The sequence below is a fragment of the Doryrhamphus excisus genome, linkage group LG14, assembly GCF_037039965.1.
Source record: "Doryrhamphus excisus strain RoL-2023G ecotype Guam linkage group LG14, RoL_Dexc_Guam_v1.1, whole genome shotgun sequence".
In the NCBI taxonomy this organism is placed as follows: Eukaryota; Metazoa; Chordata; class Actinopteri; order Syngnathiformes; family Syngnathidae; genus Doryrhamphus; species Doryrhamphus excisus.
In genome coordinates, this window is record NC_136370.1 from 17,405,731 (window position 1) to 17,419,101 (window position 13,371).

The following is a 13,371-nucleotide window of genomic DNA, read 5'->3' on the forward strand; positions in this document are numbered from 1 at the left end:
CTATATACTAGATAGATACTATATACTAGATAGATAGCTAGATAGATGGATACTAGATAGATACTAGATAGATATATAGATACTAGATAGATATATAGATACTAGATAGATAGATAGATACTACATAGATAGATACTAGATGGATAGATATATAGATACTAGATGGATAGATATATAGATACTAGATAGATATATAGATACTAGATAGATATATAGATACTAGATATACTAGATAGATAAATACTAGATAGATAGATACGAGATAGATAGATACGAGATAGATAGATACGAGATAGATAGATACTAGATAGATACTAGATAGATACTAGATACTAGATACTAGATAGATACTAGATAGATACTAGATAGATACTAGATACTAGATAGATAGATACTAGATAGATATATAGATACTAGATAGATAGATAGATACTACATAGATAGATACTAGATGGATAGATATATAGATACTAGATGGATAGATATATAGATACTAGATGGATAGATATATAGATACTAGATATACTAGATAGATAAATACTAGATAGATAGATACGAGATAGATAGATACGAGATAGATAGATACGAGATAGATAGATACGAGATAGATACTAGATACTAGATACTAGATAGATACTAGATAGATACTAGATAGATACTAGATACTAGATAGATACTAGATACTAGATAGATACTAGATACTAGATAGATACTAGATACTAGATAGATAGATACTAGATAGATATATAGATACTAGATAGCTGGATACTAGATAGATATGTAGATACTAGATAGATACTAGATAGATAGAGATACATAAATAGATAGATACTAGATAGATAGATAGATACATAGAAAGATAGATACTAGATAGATAGATACTAGATAGATACTAGATAGAAAGATAGATACTAGATAGATAGATACTAGATAGATACTAGATAGATAGCTAGACAGATAGATACTAGACAGATACTAGATAGATAGATACTAGATAGATACTAGATAGATAGATACTAGATAGATACTAGATAGATAGATACTAGATAGATACGAGATATAGATACTAGATAGCTAGATAGATGGATACTAGATAGATATATAGATACTAGATAGATACTAGATAGATAGATACATAGATAGATACTAGATAGCTAGACAGATAGCTACTAGATAGATAGATACATAGGCCTAACATAGCCCTAACCCTAATTTTTTGTTTTTAATAAATGCGTTTTTTGCTTTTTTGGGGAAAACCTGATGCGGCCCAGTCTCACCCAGCCCCGAGCTCCAGTGCCCCCTAAGTAAATTGAGTTTGAGACCCCTGATATATGCTGTTCATTATGACATTTGTGCAGAGCTGCTGGGAATGTGAATTTTTCTTGGAGGTGAATAAAGTATTCATAAATTCCCTTGTTTCATTGCATTTTACATATTTTGACACGTTTTATGTATTTTACTGTAAGATTAATTTCACTTTACACGGTATATTTTGAGACGTTGTAATAAACACTGCACTGTCTCTTTAAGAAATGACTACATGTTACTGTCAAGTGCTTATATAGTCGTTCATTCGTTAATTTTATTTTTCATATAGACACGTTTGCTACCTTTTATTGTATAGTTGGACTTTTATCCCCTCTTTAAAGACCAACTTGTTTGGTCTTTATTAGGACATTCAAACGTCATTTCGTCAACAAAGTGCTATGTATCGTAACAAAAAAGTGCATTGTCTCTTTAAGAGATACGTACGTAGGGATGCTATCACACTTCCGGGTCACGTAATTTCCCAACCAAAACTATAGGAACGCTTTAAAACGAAAGCTATACATTTAAATACGAGTTTGATATACTTTATCATTGAAACATGACGGTATGTCGTGAAGCCAATTCGCATGACGAGGTCGTTGTTCGAGTCCGCACCTAATAGAATCGCGTGTTCGCAAAAAAAAAAAAAAAAAATGGAGGCCGGCAGTTTCGTGTGTCAAAGAGAAGATGTGTCAGTGCTGCTGCGGCAACAGAAATATACCAACAAACATCGAGTGAGTAGTAGTTTGACAATGTAGCAGCAAAACACCACCAATGCTAACATTGTTGTCCTTCGCCAGGAACTGAGCGGTTTGTTCTCCTCCGTGAGAAAAGTGCGAGGCGATGGAAACTGTTTCTACAGAGCCTTTTGTTTCGCCTTTATGGAATCCATCCTACACAACGCCAAGGCTCTACAAAGGTCACTGATTACTCACTTTGTTATCCATGCTTCGTGGCTGACATGATGCCTTATTTTCAGATTTTAAGAGCATCGTTAAGAGTAGTGCGCATCTATCTTCTGCAGGATAGATAGATACTAGATAGATAGATACTAGATAGGTACTAGATAGGTACTAGATTGACAGATACTAGATAGATTCACATATACTAGATAGATTGATAGATACTAGATAGATACTAGATAGATAGATACTAGATAGGTACTAGATAGGTACTAGATTGACAGATACTAGATAGATTCACATATACTAGATAGATTGATAGATACTAGATAGATACTAGATAGATAGATACTAGATAGCTACTAGATAGCTACTAGATAGATACTAGATAGATAGATAGATACTAGATAGATTGATAGATACTAGATAGATAAATACTAGCTAGATACTAGATAGATAAATACTAGATAGATACTAGAGTGATAGATACTAGATAGATTGATAGCTACTAGATAGATACTAGATAGATACTAGATAAATAGATACTAGATAGCTCGATAGATACTAGATAGATACTAGATAAATAGATACTAGATAGCTCGATAGATACTAGATAGCTAGATGCTAGATATATAGATACTAGATAGATACATACTAGATAGATACTAGAGGGATAGATACTAGATAGATACTAGATAGATAGATACTAGATAGATACTAGATAGATTGATAGCTACTAGATAGATACTAGATAGATAGATACTAGATAGATACTAGATAGATCGATACTAGATAGATACTAGATAAATAGATACTAGATAGCTAGATAGATACTAGATAGCTCGATAGATACTAGATAGCTAGATGGTAGATAGATAGATACTAGATATATAGATACTAGATAGATACATACTAGATAGATACTAGAGGGATAGATACTAGATAGACACTAGATAGATACTAGATAGATACTAGATAGATAGATACTAGATAGATACTAGATAGATACTAGATAGATACTAGATAGATAGATACTAGATAGATACTAGATAGATAGATACTAGATAGCTAGATACTAGATAGCTCGATAGATACTAGATAGCTAGATGGTAGATAGATAGATACTAGATATATAGATACAAGATAGATACTAGATAGATACTAGATATAGATACATACTAGATAGATACTAGAGAGATAGATACTAGATAGATACTACATAGATAGATACTAGATAGCTAGATAGATAGATGCTAGGTAGATAGATACTAGAGATAGATAGATAGATAGGTAGATACTAGAGAGATAGATACTAGATAGATACTAGATAGCTAGATAGATGATATATAGATACTAGATAGCTAGATAGATACTAGATAGCTAGATAGATACTAGATAGATAGATACTAGATAGATACTAGGTAGATACTAGATATAGATACTAGATAGATACATACTAGATATATACTAGAGATATACTAGATAGATAGATACTAGATACTAGATAGATAGATAGATACTAGATAGCTAGATAGATGCTAGATAGATACTAGATAGATACTAGATAGCTAGATAGATGCTAGATAGATACTAGATAGATAGATACTATATAGATACTAAATAGATACTAGATAGATACTAGAGAGATAGGTACTAGATACTAGATAGATACTAGATACTAGATAGATACTAGATAGGTACTAGATACTAGATAGATACTAGATAGATACTAGATACTAGCTAGATAGATGACATCAAATATGAACAATGTACAGCGTAAACAGTAATTTGTACAAATAATTTGGAATGAATAATAAAGTTTCAAGTTTAAATGTAAACAGTTTTGTATGTACAAAGAAATGGCTGACATGATGCCTTCTTTCCAGATTTAAGGAGAGCATCATTAAGAGTAGCGCCCATCTATCTTCTGCAGGATTTGACCAGAGTGCCTTCCAGCTCCACTTAAACACAGTAAATATATTTTTTTCCCTTAATTGATCCCAAATATGGTTCCGGCACCATTACTATTAAGATCTATGTATGTATTGACCACATAAAAAATGCCTGCTACTCTCTGCAGTTGAGTATAAAGCATGCATGGTACTTAAAGTGGTATCTTTATAAAAGGTCGTCAACGTCATCGAGCACTGCGAAAGTGGCGGCGATCGGGAAGAGATGCTGTTCAGGCTCTTCAACGATCACATGACTTCCGACAGCTTGGTGCAGTACCTGCGTCTACTCACCTCCGCGTACCTGCAGAACCACGCCGCGGACTTCTGCAACTTCGTGGAAGCGCCCAGCCTGCAGGCGTACTGTCATCAAGTCAGTAGAACGTCGCTGTCCCCCCTCTAGTGGACAAACAACGTCAACAACTTAGATGTTGTTGTGTTTCGGTTGCAGGATGTGGAAGCCATGGGGATGGAGTGCGACCATGTGGACATCCTGGCTCTGACTCAAGCGCTGGGAATTTGCATCCACGTGGTCTCAATGGAGGGCGACGACGAGCAGTTGGTGCACCACATCATCCCCGACGGTGCCGAGGCCTCCGTACACCTCCTCCATCACACGTCGCACTTTAGCATTCTGTACCCACGACCCCCACCCTGACAGCACTCAAACAAACATAAAGGGGATTAAACAGTTTTAACACATTGTGTGAATATATGGAATAAATCTGTTTAAATAACATTGACTCATTTGGTGGCAAGACTGGAAGCAATGCTGTCATGAATATCATTAAGAACATTAAGGCAGTGTTTTTCAACCTTTTTTGAGCCACGGCACGTTTTTTACATTGGAAAAATTTATGGCACACCACTAACCAAAAATGTTCCAAAATGTCACCACGACCTCACACGTGCATCAATAAGTCTATGGGAGGAACAAGGTAGGTGTTGCCACACGGACCAATATTACATTGCTATGCTAGTCTTTACACCACAGACACTCCACAGTAGCCACGTTTTTACATCACCACTTTTTCTCTTTCCGAATCACCTTTCGGGAAACAATGGTATCCATAGAAAGGAATATTCCAATCTCTTGTCTACATGCGCCGTGTGAAAATCAACCAGAATAGTCAATAGGGCATGCCCAGTAAAACGTAAACATCAACATCACGTGATACCGGCTTCCCCGAGTTATTCTTTCACTTGTTGGAATAACTCCGTATTGACAGTTTTTGGTCTGTCCAGTCTTGAAATTTAGTTTGAATCAAAAACCAACTTTGCTTAGTCCAGTGCCGATTGCTGGCCTCCATTTTTAAAAGTGAAGAACGTCTGGATCTGCGTGTTACGTCATATCTGAGCATGCGCTGAAAGAACGCACCCGGGATCAATTTAAACAGGAAAAGATCAAATTCAATCTTGCTAATATTTTATAATTAAACTCAGGACATGTTTTATATAGATATATATTTTCTTTTTTAATAAAACTGCACTTATGAATAAAGTATAGAAGCGTTTAGATTCTGTTCCACAGATGGCGCTAATGCACACGAAAGCTGCTTGCCAACCGCCAATAAACAACAGAAGAAAAACACCAACTGTGGTCCGCAGGACACTAGTTTGAGGCCCCCGCCTTGATATGAAAGTTTAATGTTAGTGCGGCCCGCGCAAGTTTGATATGGATGCTGTATGGTATCATGTACCCAGAAAAAATTATTACATTTGATTAATGTTCATGTTAAAGGTTAAATAACTGTTAATAGTTATCCTCCCTATCCGTGTGGAAGTGGTAAGTTTTTGGCTATTTAAGTTTAAAGGAAATAACTTGAAGGCTACCGTTTAGGTCGCTAGCTCTCTAGTTTGCGAGTTAGCATGTGTCTCAAGACCCTGCAGTTGCGCAATATGTTGTAAATAAAAAGAGTATAAATGTGACTATAGTCGTGTTTTGTCATGTCTACAGGGCTCTAATAATGCTTTGTTCATTTTAATGTGAAAAAAATAATTTGTCTACCCACCAACTATATGTGGTTTCTTAAGTTTTTATTATTTGCCGTTTTATTATTATTATTATTATATTTATTTATTACTGATTGATTTTCTTTGTTTATTTTTCATCTTATTTTGTGTAGAAAAATAAAAATTAAGATATTTGAGAACAGTGGAATTTTATCAGAGCTTTTCTTGTAGAAAATCGGAACCAAAGCAAAGTTTATTAATTTTTCTGTTTTTAATAAATGCGTTTTTTTGTTTGTTTTTTTTGGAAAACCTGATGCGGCCCAGCCTCGCCCAGACCCTAGCTCCAGTGGACCCCCAAGTAAATTGAGTTTGAGACCCCTGGGTTAAAGGAATATTCCATCCCTGTTCAATTCTTTCTGTTTGAGCAAATAAACCAAATGCAATTGGAATATTTGGGTCCATGTATACTATTGACATAATATTTGCAAATGATGATTAATAAATAAATGATAAATAAACTGCTGATGAAAAAGCAAACCATCACCTTTTAAGAGCGGAGTTGTCTTTGGCCTCTCAACTCAGTTTAGCATCTCTGCATTCACTGTAAAAATAATCACAAGTTGTAGTTAAAATATTTTAATTAAACCTGATATTATAACTTGATTCCATTTGATTTCATATTTCCATAAAAATGTTCACAGCTTCTCTTTTTTACGCTGTGATGGAGTATTCTTCTTATTCTTCTTCACAGCCGAAACACTCGTGATGGCGCTTTGGTCTCCCGCGAGGGACATGTTAGCCAAACAGAGGCGTCCCATCTGAGTGGGGTACTTGGTCTTTGTGGCGCCCTTGAACACGGGCTTGGAGATGAGATGCTTCAGGTGTTTTTTCATGCTTTTCACCATCTTCTGTTGCCCCCTTTCGTCGTCCTCGTCCCTCCCATGACCTGGACACATAAAAGTCCGGGTTGGCTGCGTTCGAGTGCTTCTTAAATTTCAACGTGTTAAGGATCTCACCGAGTAAGAGGTCTTCATCAAGGGCGATGTCCATGGCCTCTGCTGCTTGCGTGAACCAGGAGTTGTGGTGCTTTTGCCTGCTGTTGAAGAACTCGATCTTTTCGATTTTTCTAGCCAGGTTTACACGCTCCTGTTGAAAGATTCACAAGTAAACATTTAAAAAAAAAAAAAAAAAACATCTAAATAGCAAATACTGATCATGAAGTGAAACTGGCCTTGATGGCCTCCATGCTGTGTCTGTCGATGGGAAACACAGGAAGCTCCTCGTCTTTTCTAAGGGTCTTGGAGATTTTTTTAAAGTTGACCATGTCGTCCGGACCGATGAGGAGTAGACTGAGACCCTCCTTGGTGGCTCTCGCTGTTCTGCCGCTGCGATGGACGTACGTCTCGGATGTGCGGGGAACCTGGGAGGTGGAACCGGGTACAGTAGCGACGTTCAGGTATGAAAAATAATAACTAAGCCAGTAACGATCGCGCCCTCCTATAGAGGTAACGAGGCTACAACGCAAAACAAGAAGGTCGCGGGGAGGGGGGGGGTGAGGGGGGGTATCAGCTGTAAGAAAAAAAAGGAAACACTGCCGAAAATGCTTGGTTGCTACCACCACGGTGGTTTAATCACTCCCAAAACAAACCCTGCATCCTCATCCCCTCCAAACCTACCTAACTAACTAACTAACTAACTAATTAACTAACTAACTCCCACCCGCCAACAAAGACAACCATGAAACACCAAATTAATCCCAAAAGTTTGACATGATGCTTGTCCTCAAAACAGAGGTGAAAGCCGCAGTTCCACTCACTGACGCGCATCCACTTGTCAGTCCAATCCCCTGGGTTCGGAACCTTGCCCACGGTCCCAACGGCTCAAGCCGAGAGCAAAAAGGAAATCCGCTTGACAAAGTTGGTCCTCGTGGCTCAAACGCCAGCATCCACCTTCGGCGTGTGACGTCACTAATTTTTCCTCTTTCTCCAAAAACCACCCCGGCACGCTGGATGAGCTTCCTTAAATACGCGAATGCATGATAACAATGATGACGCACGTATATATAGTATGTATGTAACTCCTGTACCTGTTCCCCTGTACGTAGATTATGACAGTATTTGTTTCTTACAGCTGAGTCTAATATAGTGACGCACTTATGGACCCCTACTACCTGTGCTGATGGACTTCTGTGGCCATTACAAGCCTCCAAGATGTACACAATCTGGACCAAGTTAACTATTTGCCGACAAAGATCCTCTGCGAAGGGAGAACCGGGAAGAAGGCTCACCTGATAGTGAATAACATGTTGCACGTCGGGGATGTCCAGCCCTCTTGCTGCCACATCAGTTGTCAGCAAAGCACAACTGTTGGATAAAACGCAACAACTTGAATTGAGAACCATTCGCATAAAGTCAAGGCACAATGAAAACTAGCACCAAGACCAAGACCAAGACCTGGCAGAGGTCATTTTAGGAAACTATCAGCAGGTCCGCACGGCGGACGAGTGGTTAGCGCGCAGACCTCACAGCTAGGAGACCAGGATTCAATTCCACCCTCGGTTATCTCTTGTGTGGAGTTTCCATGTTCTCCCCGTGCATGCGTGGGTTTTCTCCGGGTACTCCGGTTTCCTCCCACGTTCCAAAAACATGCTAGGTTAATTAGCGACTCCAAATTGTCCATAGGTATGAATGTGAGTGTGAATGGTTGTTTGTCTATATGTGCCCTGTGATTGGCTGGCCACCAGTCCAGGGTGTACCCCGCCTCTCGCACAAAGACAGCTGGGATAGGCTCCAGCACCCTCGTGACCCTCATGAGGGTGTCAACAACCTGATGGTTCGATCCCCAGTCAAGGTTATTTTAGAATAATTCAGCATTCCGGCTGCATGGCGGACGAGTGGTTAGCACCCAGGCCTCACAGCTAGGAGACCAGAGTTCAATTCCAGGCCCCTGGGTCATAGTTTGCCCACCCCATGTTGTAGATGGATGGCACATGGACTGTGGAAGAATCTATTACATTTTGATGAGGATCTGGATAAAAGGTGGGCTGCACGGCGGAGGAGTGGAGGCCTCACAGCTAGGAGACCCGAGTTCAATTCCACCCTCGGTTGTCTCTGTGTGGAGTTTGCATGTTTTTTCCAGGTACTCCGGTTTCCTCCCACATTCCAAAAACATGCTAGGTTAATTAGCGACTCCAAATTGTCCATAGGTATGAATGTGAGTGTGAATGGTTGTTTGTCTATATGTGCCCTGTGATTGGCCGGCCACCAGTCCAGGGTGTACCCCGCCTCTCGTCCAAGGACAGCCATTCACAGTGGACAATTTGGAGTCGCTAATTAACCTAGCATGTTTTTGCAATGTGGGAGGAAACCGGAGGAAACCCAAGCATGCACGAGGAGAACATGCAAACTCCACACAGAAATGGCCGAGGGTGGAATTGAACGTTTTTAGTTGTAAGTTGTAAGAGAGAAGACAAACTTACCTCTCCATCTCAGCAAACCTCTCCAGGTTCTTCAGGCGCTGCTTCTGGTGCATGTTGGCATGCAGCGGCAGTGGCGTGCAGTCCAGGATGACCAGCAGCGTGTTAAGCCGCTTGATGCAGTCGATGCTGTTGGCAAACACCATGGTGCGGCCGGGATACTGCAACAGGAAATAGTAGAGCAGGAAGTCCTTCTCCTCTCGCTGGCAGTGAATCTGGGTCTCGGTCAAGGTCTCCACGGTGGCCTGTTTCCTGGTGAGGTCGATCACTTTGGGCTTGGACTTGATCCCCACTCTCTCCATGAGGAGGGTCACCTTGTCGTTGGGCTGCGTGTGCTTTTTCTTCTGCAGCACGCGTGTGGGAAGGCTGTGAGCCATGGTGAGCGTGGCGGAGAACACGAAGTTTTGCCTCTTGGGATTGAAGTGAGTTGTGTTAAGAATCTCGAGGAGAGACTCCAGTTCGGCAAAGTGGCCTCGTTCCACCATGCGGTCCGCTTCGTCAATCACCAGGCTCCTGGAAGACACCGCCACACACACACGATTACCACCAGGAATAACGTACAAAAGATTCTCCAAAACCATATTGGATGACTCACCTAAGTGGTCTGAGGTTGAGAAGATGTGGATGCTTCTCCCTGATCAAGTCCCACAGGCGTCCTGGAGTGGCGATGATGATTTCTGGCCTGTGATTTAACATCCGCCTCTGCTTCTGTTGTGCCATCCCGCCCACCACAATGGCGGTCTTGATGTCTGTGCAAAAACAACATTTGTATCAATCAAACTTTATTTGTAAAACACTTTTCATACATAGAATGTAGCACAAAGTGCTTTACATGTTTAAAAAGAGAAAGACAACAACAAGACACATATACACACACACACACACACACTCGTAAGCCCCATAAGCGGACACACCCCCAGCCCCCAACCGAGGACAGCCCCCAGCGCAGAGAGCCCCCACTGAGGAAACACTGGATATATGGGATAAGAAATATAAAATTAACAATTAACATTAATAAAAACTAAAATAAGCATGTGTAAAACTAAAAAAAGCAGGGGTCTCAAACACACGGCCCGCGGGCCAAATGTGGCCCGCAGGACACTAGTTTGAGGTCCCCGTCTCGATACGAAAGTTTAATGTTAGTGCGGCCCGCGCAAGTTTGATATGGATGCTGTATGGTATCATGTACCCAGAAAAAATTATTACGTTTGATTAATGTTCATGTTAAAGGTTAAATAACTGTTAATAGTTATCCTCCCTATCCGTGTGGAAGTGGCAAGTTTTTTGGCTATTTAAGTTGAAAGGAAATAACTTGGAGGCTACCGTTTAGGTCGCTAGCTCTCTAGTTTGCGAGTTAGCATGTGTCTCAAGACCCTGCAGTTGCGCAATATGTTGTAAATAAAAAGAGTATAAATGTGACTATAGTCGTGTTTTGTCATGTCTACAGGGCTCTAATAATGCTTTGTTCATTTTAATCTGAAAAAAATAATTTGTCTACTCACCAACTATATGTGGTTTCTTAACTTTTTATTATTTGGTGTTTTATTATTATTATTATATTTATTTATTACTGATTGATTTTCTTTATTCTTGATTTGTTTATTCATTTTTCATCTTATTTTGTGTAGAAAAATAAAAAGTAAGATATTTGAGAACAGTAGAATTTTTTATCAGAGCTTTTATTGCAGAAAATTGGAACCAAAGTGAAGTTTTCTACATTTTTTGGTTTTTAATAAATGCGTTTTTTTTTTTGAAAACCTGATGTGGCCCAGTCTCCCCCAGACCCAAGCTCCAGTGGCCCCCCCAAGTAAATTGAGTTTAAGACCCTTGCCCTAAGACAATTAAAAACTATTAAGACATGCTCTGTGGAGCATTGAAGTAGGAGTTTAGAACATTCAGACATGTTTGTCCATTGTTACCCGACCCAATGCAAACCGTGCATATGCACGGAGGACTCACCGGTGAATTTGGCCACCGCATCAATGTGGTGTTTGACTTGGACCGCCAGCTCCCTCGTGGGGGTGAGGACCAGTCCAAGCAGAGGTCGGCCTTGAGCACCAGCACCGTCCTTCTCGCCGGCTTCAGCAGAGTTGTTGTCAAACTTCATAGCCACATCTTCAATCACCTTGACGCATCCCAGCCTCAGATTCTCATCATCATCATAATCATCCTCATCAATGGCGTCTTCCTCAACACCTTCATCCTCCACGGTGACACTTCCTTCCTCCTCAGAACTCACTTCATTGTCTTCAGGGGACTCTGGACTATCTGAATCCATGTTGCGGTCCTTTTTTGAGTTGCTCTTCCACTCCAGGATGTTATGGATCATGGGAATGCCAAATGCTAATGTTTTGCCACTTCCTGAAATAACAGCATAAGTTATGAGTGTCAAATCTGACATATTCGGCAACAATACGCCAAAATAAATCTCCCTTACCCGTCTCAGCTGCTCCTAATATATCCATGCGATCTCTGATGGCTGGTGGCAGCACCAAGGTTTGAATAGGGGTCGGTGAAGTGAATCCAAGGTCGCTGAGGGCCTTCAGAACAACAGGGGGCACAAAGAGGTCTTTCCATGCGCTAATATCCGTGTTTTTGACACGAGAACCGGAAAGTGCAGCATTTGTCCAGTTTTTTAACTGCTTTTTGGGCTTTATTGTTTCATTTTGGCTTGATTTGCTGGCTTTGGTTTCTTCTTCGGCGGAATTCTGCTTCTTTTTCTTATTTCTTTTTGATTTTTTTTTCAATTTTCGTTCATCTTCTGTGGCAGTAATCACAGATGGGCTAGTGGAAGTGTCCTCTTTTTTATTTGCTTCAATCTGCGTCACCTCCACCGTAATGGTCTCGTCCTGGCTTGATTCATTGATATCAATATTCTTATTCTTCCTCTTCTTCTTTTTTGCTGGTTCAAGTGGCTTTTCGGACTGTTTGCTGTCAACATCTCCCTTCTCCACGCTACTATCTCGACTAGACTTTCTCTTCTTTGCTTTTTGCTTCCCCTCCTTTACTTGTGCTGCAGTTTTGTCAGTATCCACTAAACGATAACTTTTTAGCTCCTCAAAACAAACCAGCCCATCCAGGCCCTCCTCGGAAAAGATCCCGGGATCTAAATCGACCGCCTTCCACTCTCCTCTAACTTCAATGCTCCGTTTGAGTGGCTTAACCGGGGTGGCGTGGATTCGCTTCTTATTCGTGTTCTTAGTCTTCATTTCTTAAGAATTTGATGATAACAAATCAGAGAGTGGTCAGTCTCATTAGCTAACCAAGCAATGTATTCCCCGTTTAGCTAGCAACAAACGTATCGTAGCAATGTTCACTGACGCAAATTGGCGCGTCTCAATCTTGATATATTAATTTTATATAGTTAGCAAAACTACCTTTCTCAAATGCGTCCAGTTGAGAGGTGAATTAAATTATCTTTCGGGTTCGACGACAATCACACATGACACGAGGGGGCCGCCATTATTGTTGCGACCATGGATTGAAAAAAACTTTATCGGTTGTGTAACTGTGACAGTAGACTTTCTTAAAGGGCCAGTGTCCGTTTTTTTAAAATATGATTTTCTTAACTCCAGAAAATGGAAGGATGGTTTCCTTCTGGTTCTTTGTGCACAACGATATTGCAAACAGTGAAACACTTTACATTGCATTAAATAAATGTAAATTTCAGAAAGACGGAAAAAAGTTGTACATTTCATAAAAACAAATTAAATTAAAAGTAATATAGTAGTATAGAATTTTAGTATTCCTTTAAAAAAACTACAAAAACACTGCTGAAGCACAG

General features: G+C 39.9%; 2 protein-coding genes across 3 annotated transcripts; one reads left to right on the forward strand and one right to left on the reverse strand.

The window, feature by feature from the left end:
- The first annotated feature begins 1,712 nt into the window (after window positions 1-1,712).
- On the forward strand, window positions 1,713-4,896 carry LOC131140376 (ubiquitin thioesterase OTUB2-like). Its single transcript, XM_058090748.2, has 5 exons — window positions 1,713-2,042; window positions 2,109-2,227; window positions 4,097-4,181; window positions 4,338-4,532; window positions 4,611-4,896. Exons 1-5 carry the CDS (start codon window positions 1,896-1,898, stop codon window positions 4,815-4,817), a joined length of 753 nt encoding a protein of 250 aa, XP_057946731.2. The 5' UTR covers window positions 1,713-1,895; the 3' UTR covers window positions 4,818-4,896.
- A 1,827-nt stretch (window positions 4,897-6,723) lies between these two features.
- On the reverse strand, window positions 6,724-13,201 carry ddx24 (DEAD (Asp-Glu-Ala-Asp) box helicase 24). 2 transcript variants are annotated; one of them, XM_058090735.2, is made up of 9 exons: window positions 12,965-13,201; window positions 12,025-12,798; window positions 11,547-11,948; window positions 10,183-10,336; window positions 9,591-10,100; window positions 8,400-8,475; window positions 7,344-7,532; window positions 7,129-7,258; window positions 6,724-7,058 (listed from the first exon to the last, which is right to left on the reverse strand). In XM_058090735.2, the coding sequence occupies exons 2-9, from the start codon at window positions 12,794-12,796 to the stop codon at window positions 6,808-6,810; spliced, it is 2,484 nt and encodes an 827-aa protein (XP_057946718.2). In that variant the 5' UTR covers window positions 12,797-12,798; window positions 12,965-13,201; the 3' UTR covers window positions 6,724-6,807. The 2 variants fall into 2 exon arrangements, with proteins under 2 accessions (XP_057946718.2, XP_057946716.2); XM_058090733.2 differs by having other exon boundaries at window positions 12,025-13,200.
- Between the last annotated feature and the right edge of the window lie 170 nt (window positions 13,202-13,371).

Bases quoted from the DNA above. Each gene is read 5' to 3' on its own strand.
- LOC131140376 (XM_058090748.2), top strand. From the start codon at position 1,896: ATGACGAGGTCGTTGTTCGAGTCCGCACCTAATAGAATCGCGTGTTCG. The intron at 2,228-4,096 runs GTCACTGATTAC...CCTTCTTTCCAG, and splicing joins AACGCCAAGGCTCTACAAAG to ATTTAAGGAGAGCATCATTA. The intron at 4,533-4,610 runs GTCAGTAGAACG...TTTCGGTTGCAG, and splicing joins TGCAGGCGTACTGTCATCAA to GATGTGGAAGCCATGGGGAT.
- ddx24 (XM_058090735.2), bottom strand. From the start codon at position 12,796: ATGAAGACTAAGAACACGAATAAGAAGCGAATCCACGCCACCCCGGTT. The intron at 7,533-8,399 runs GTGAGCCTTCTT...TCCACCTCCCAG, and splicing joins AACATGTTATTCACTATCAG to GTTCCCCGCACATCCGAGAC. The intron at 7,059-7,128 runs GTGAGATCCTTA...TTATGTGTCCAG, and splicing joins TGATGAAGACCTCTTACTCG to GTCATGGGAGGGACGAGGAC.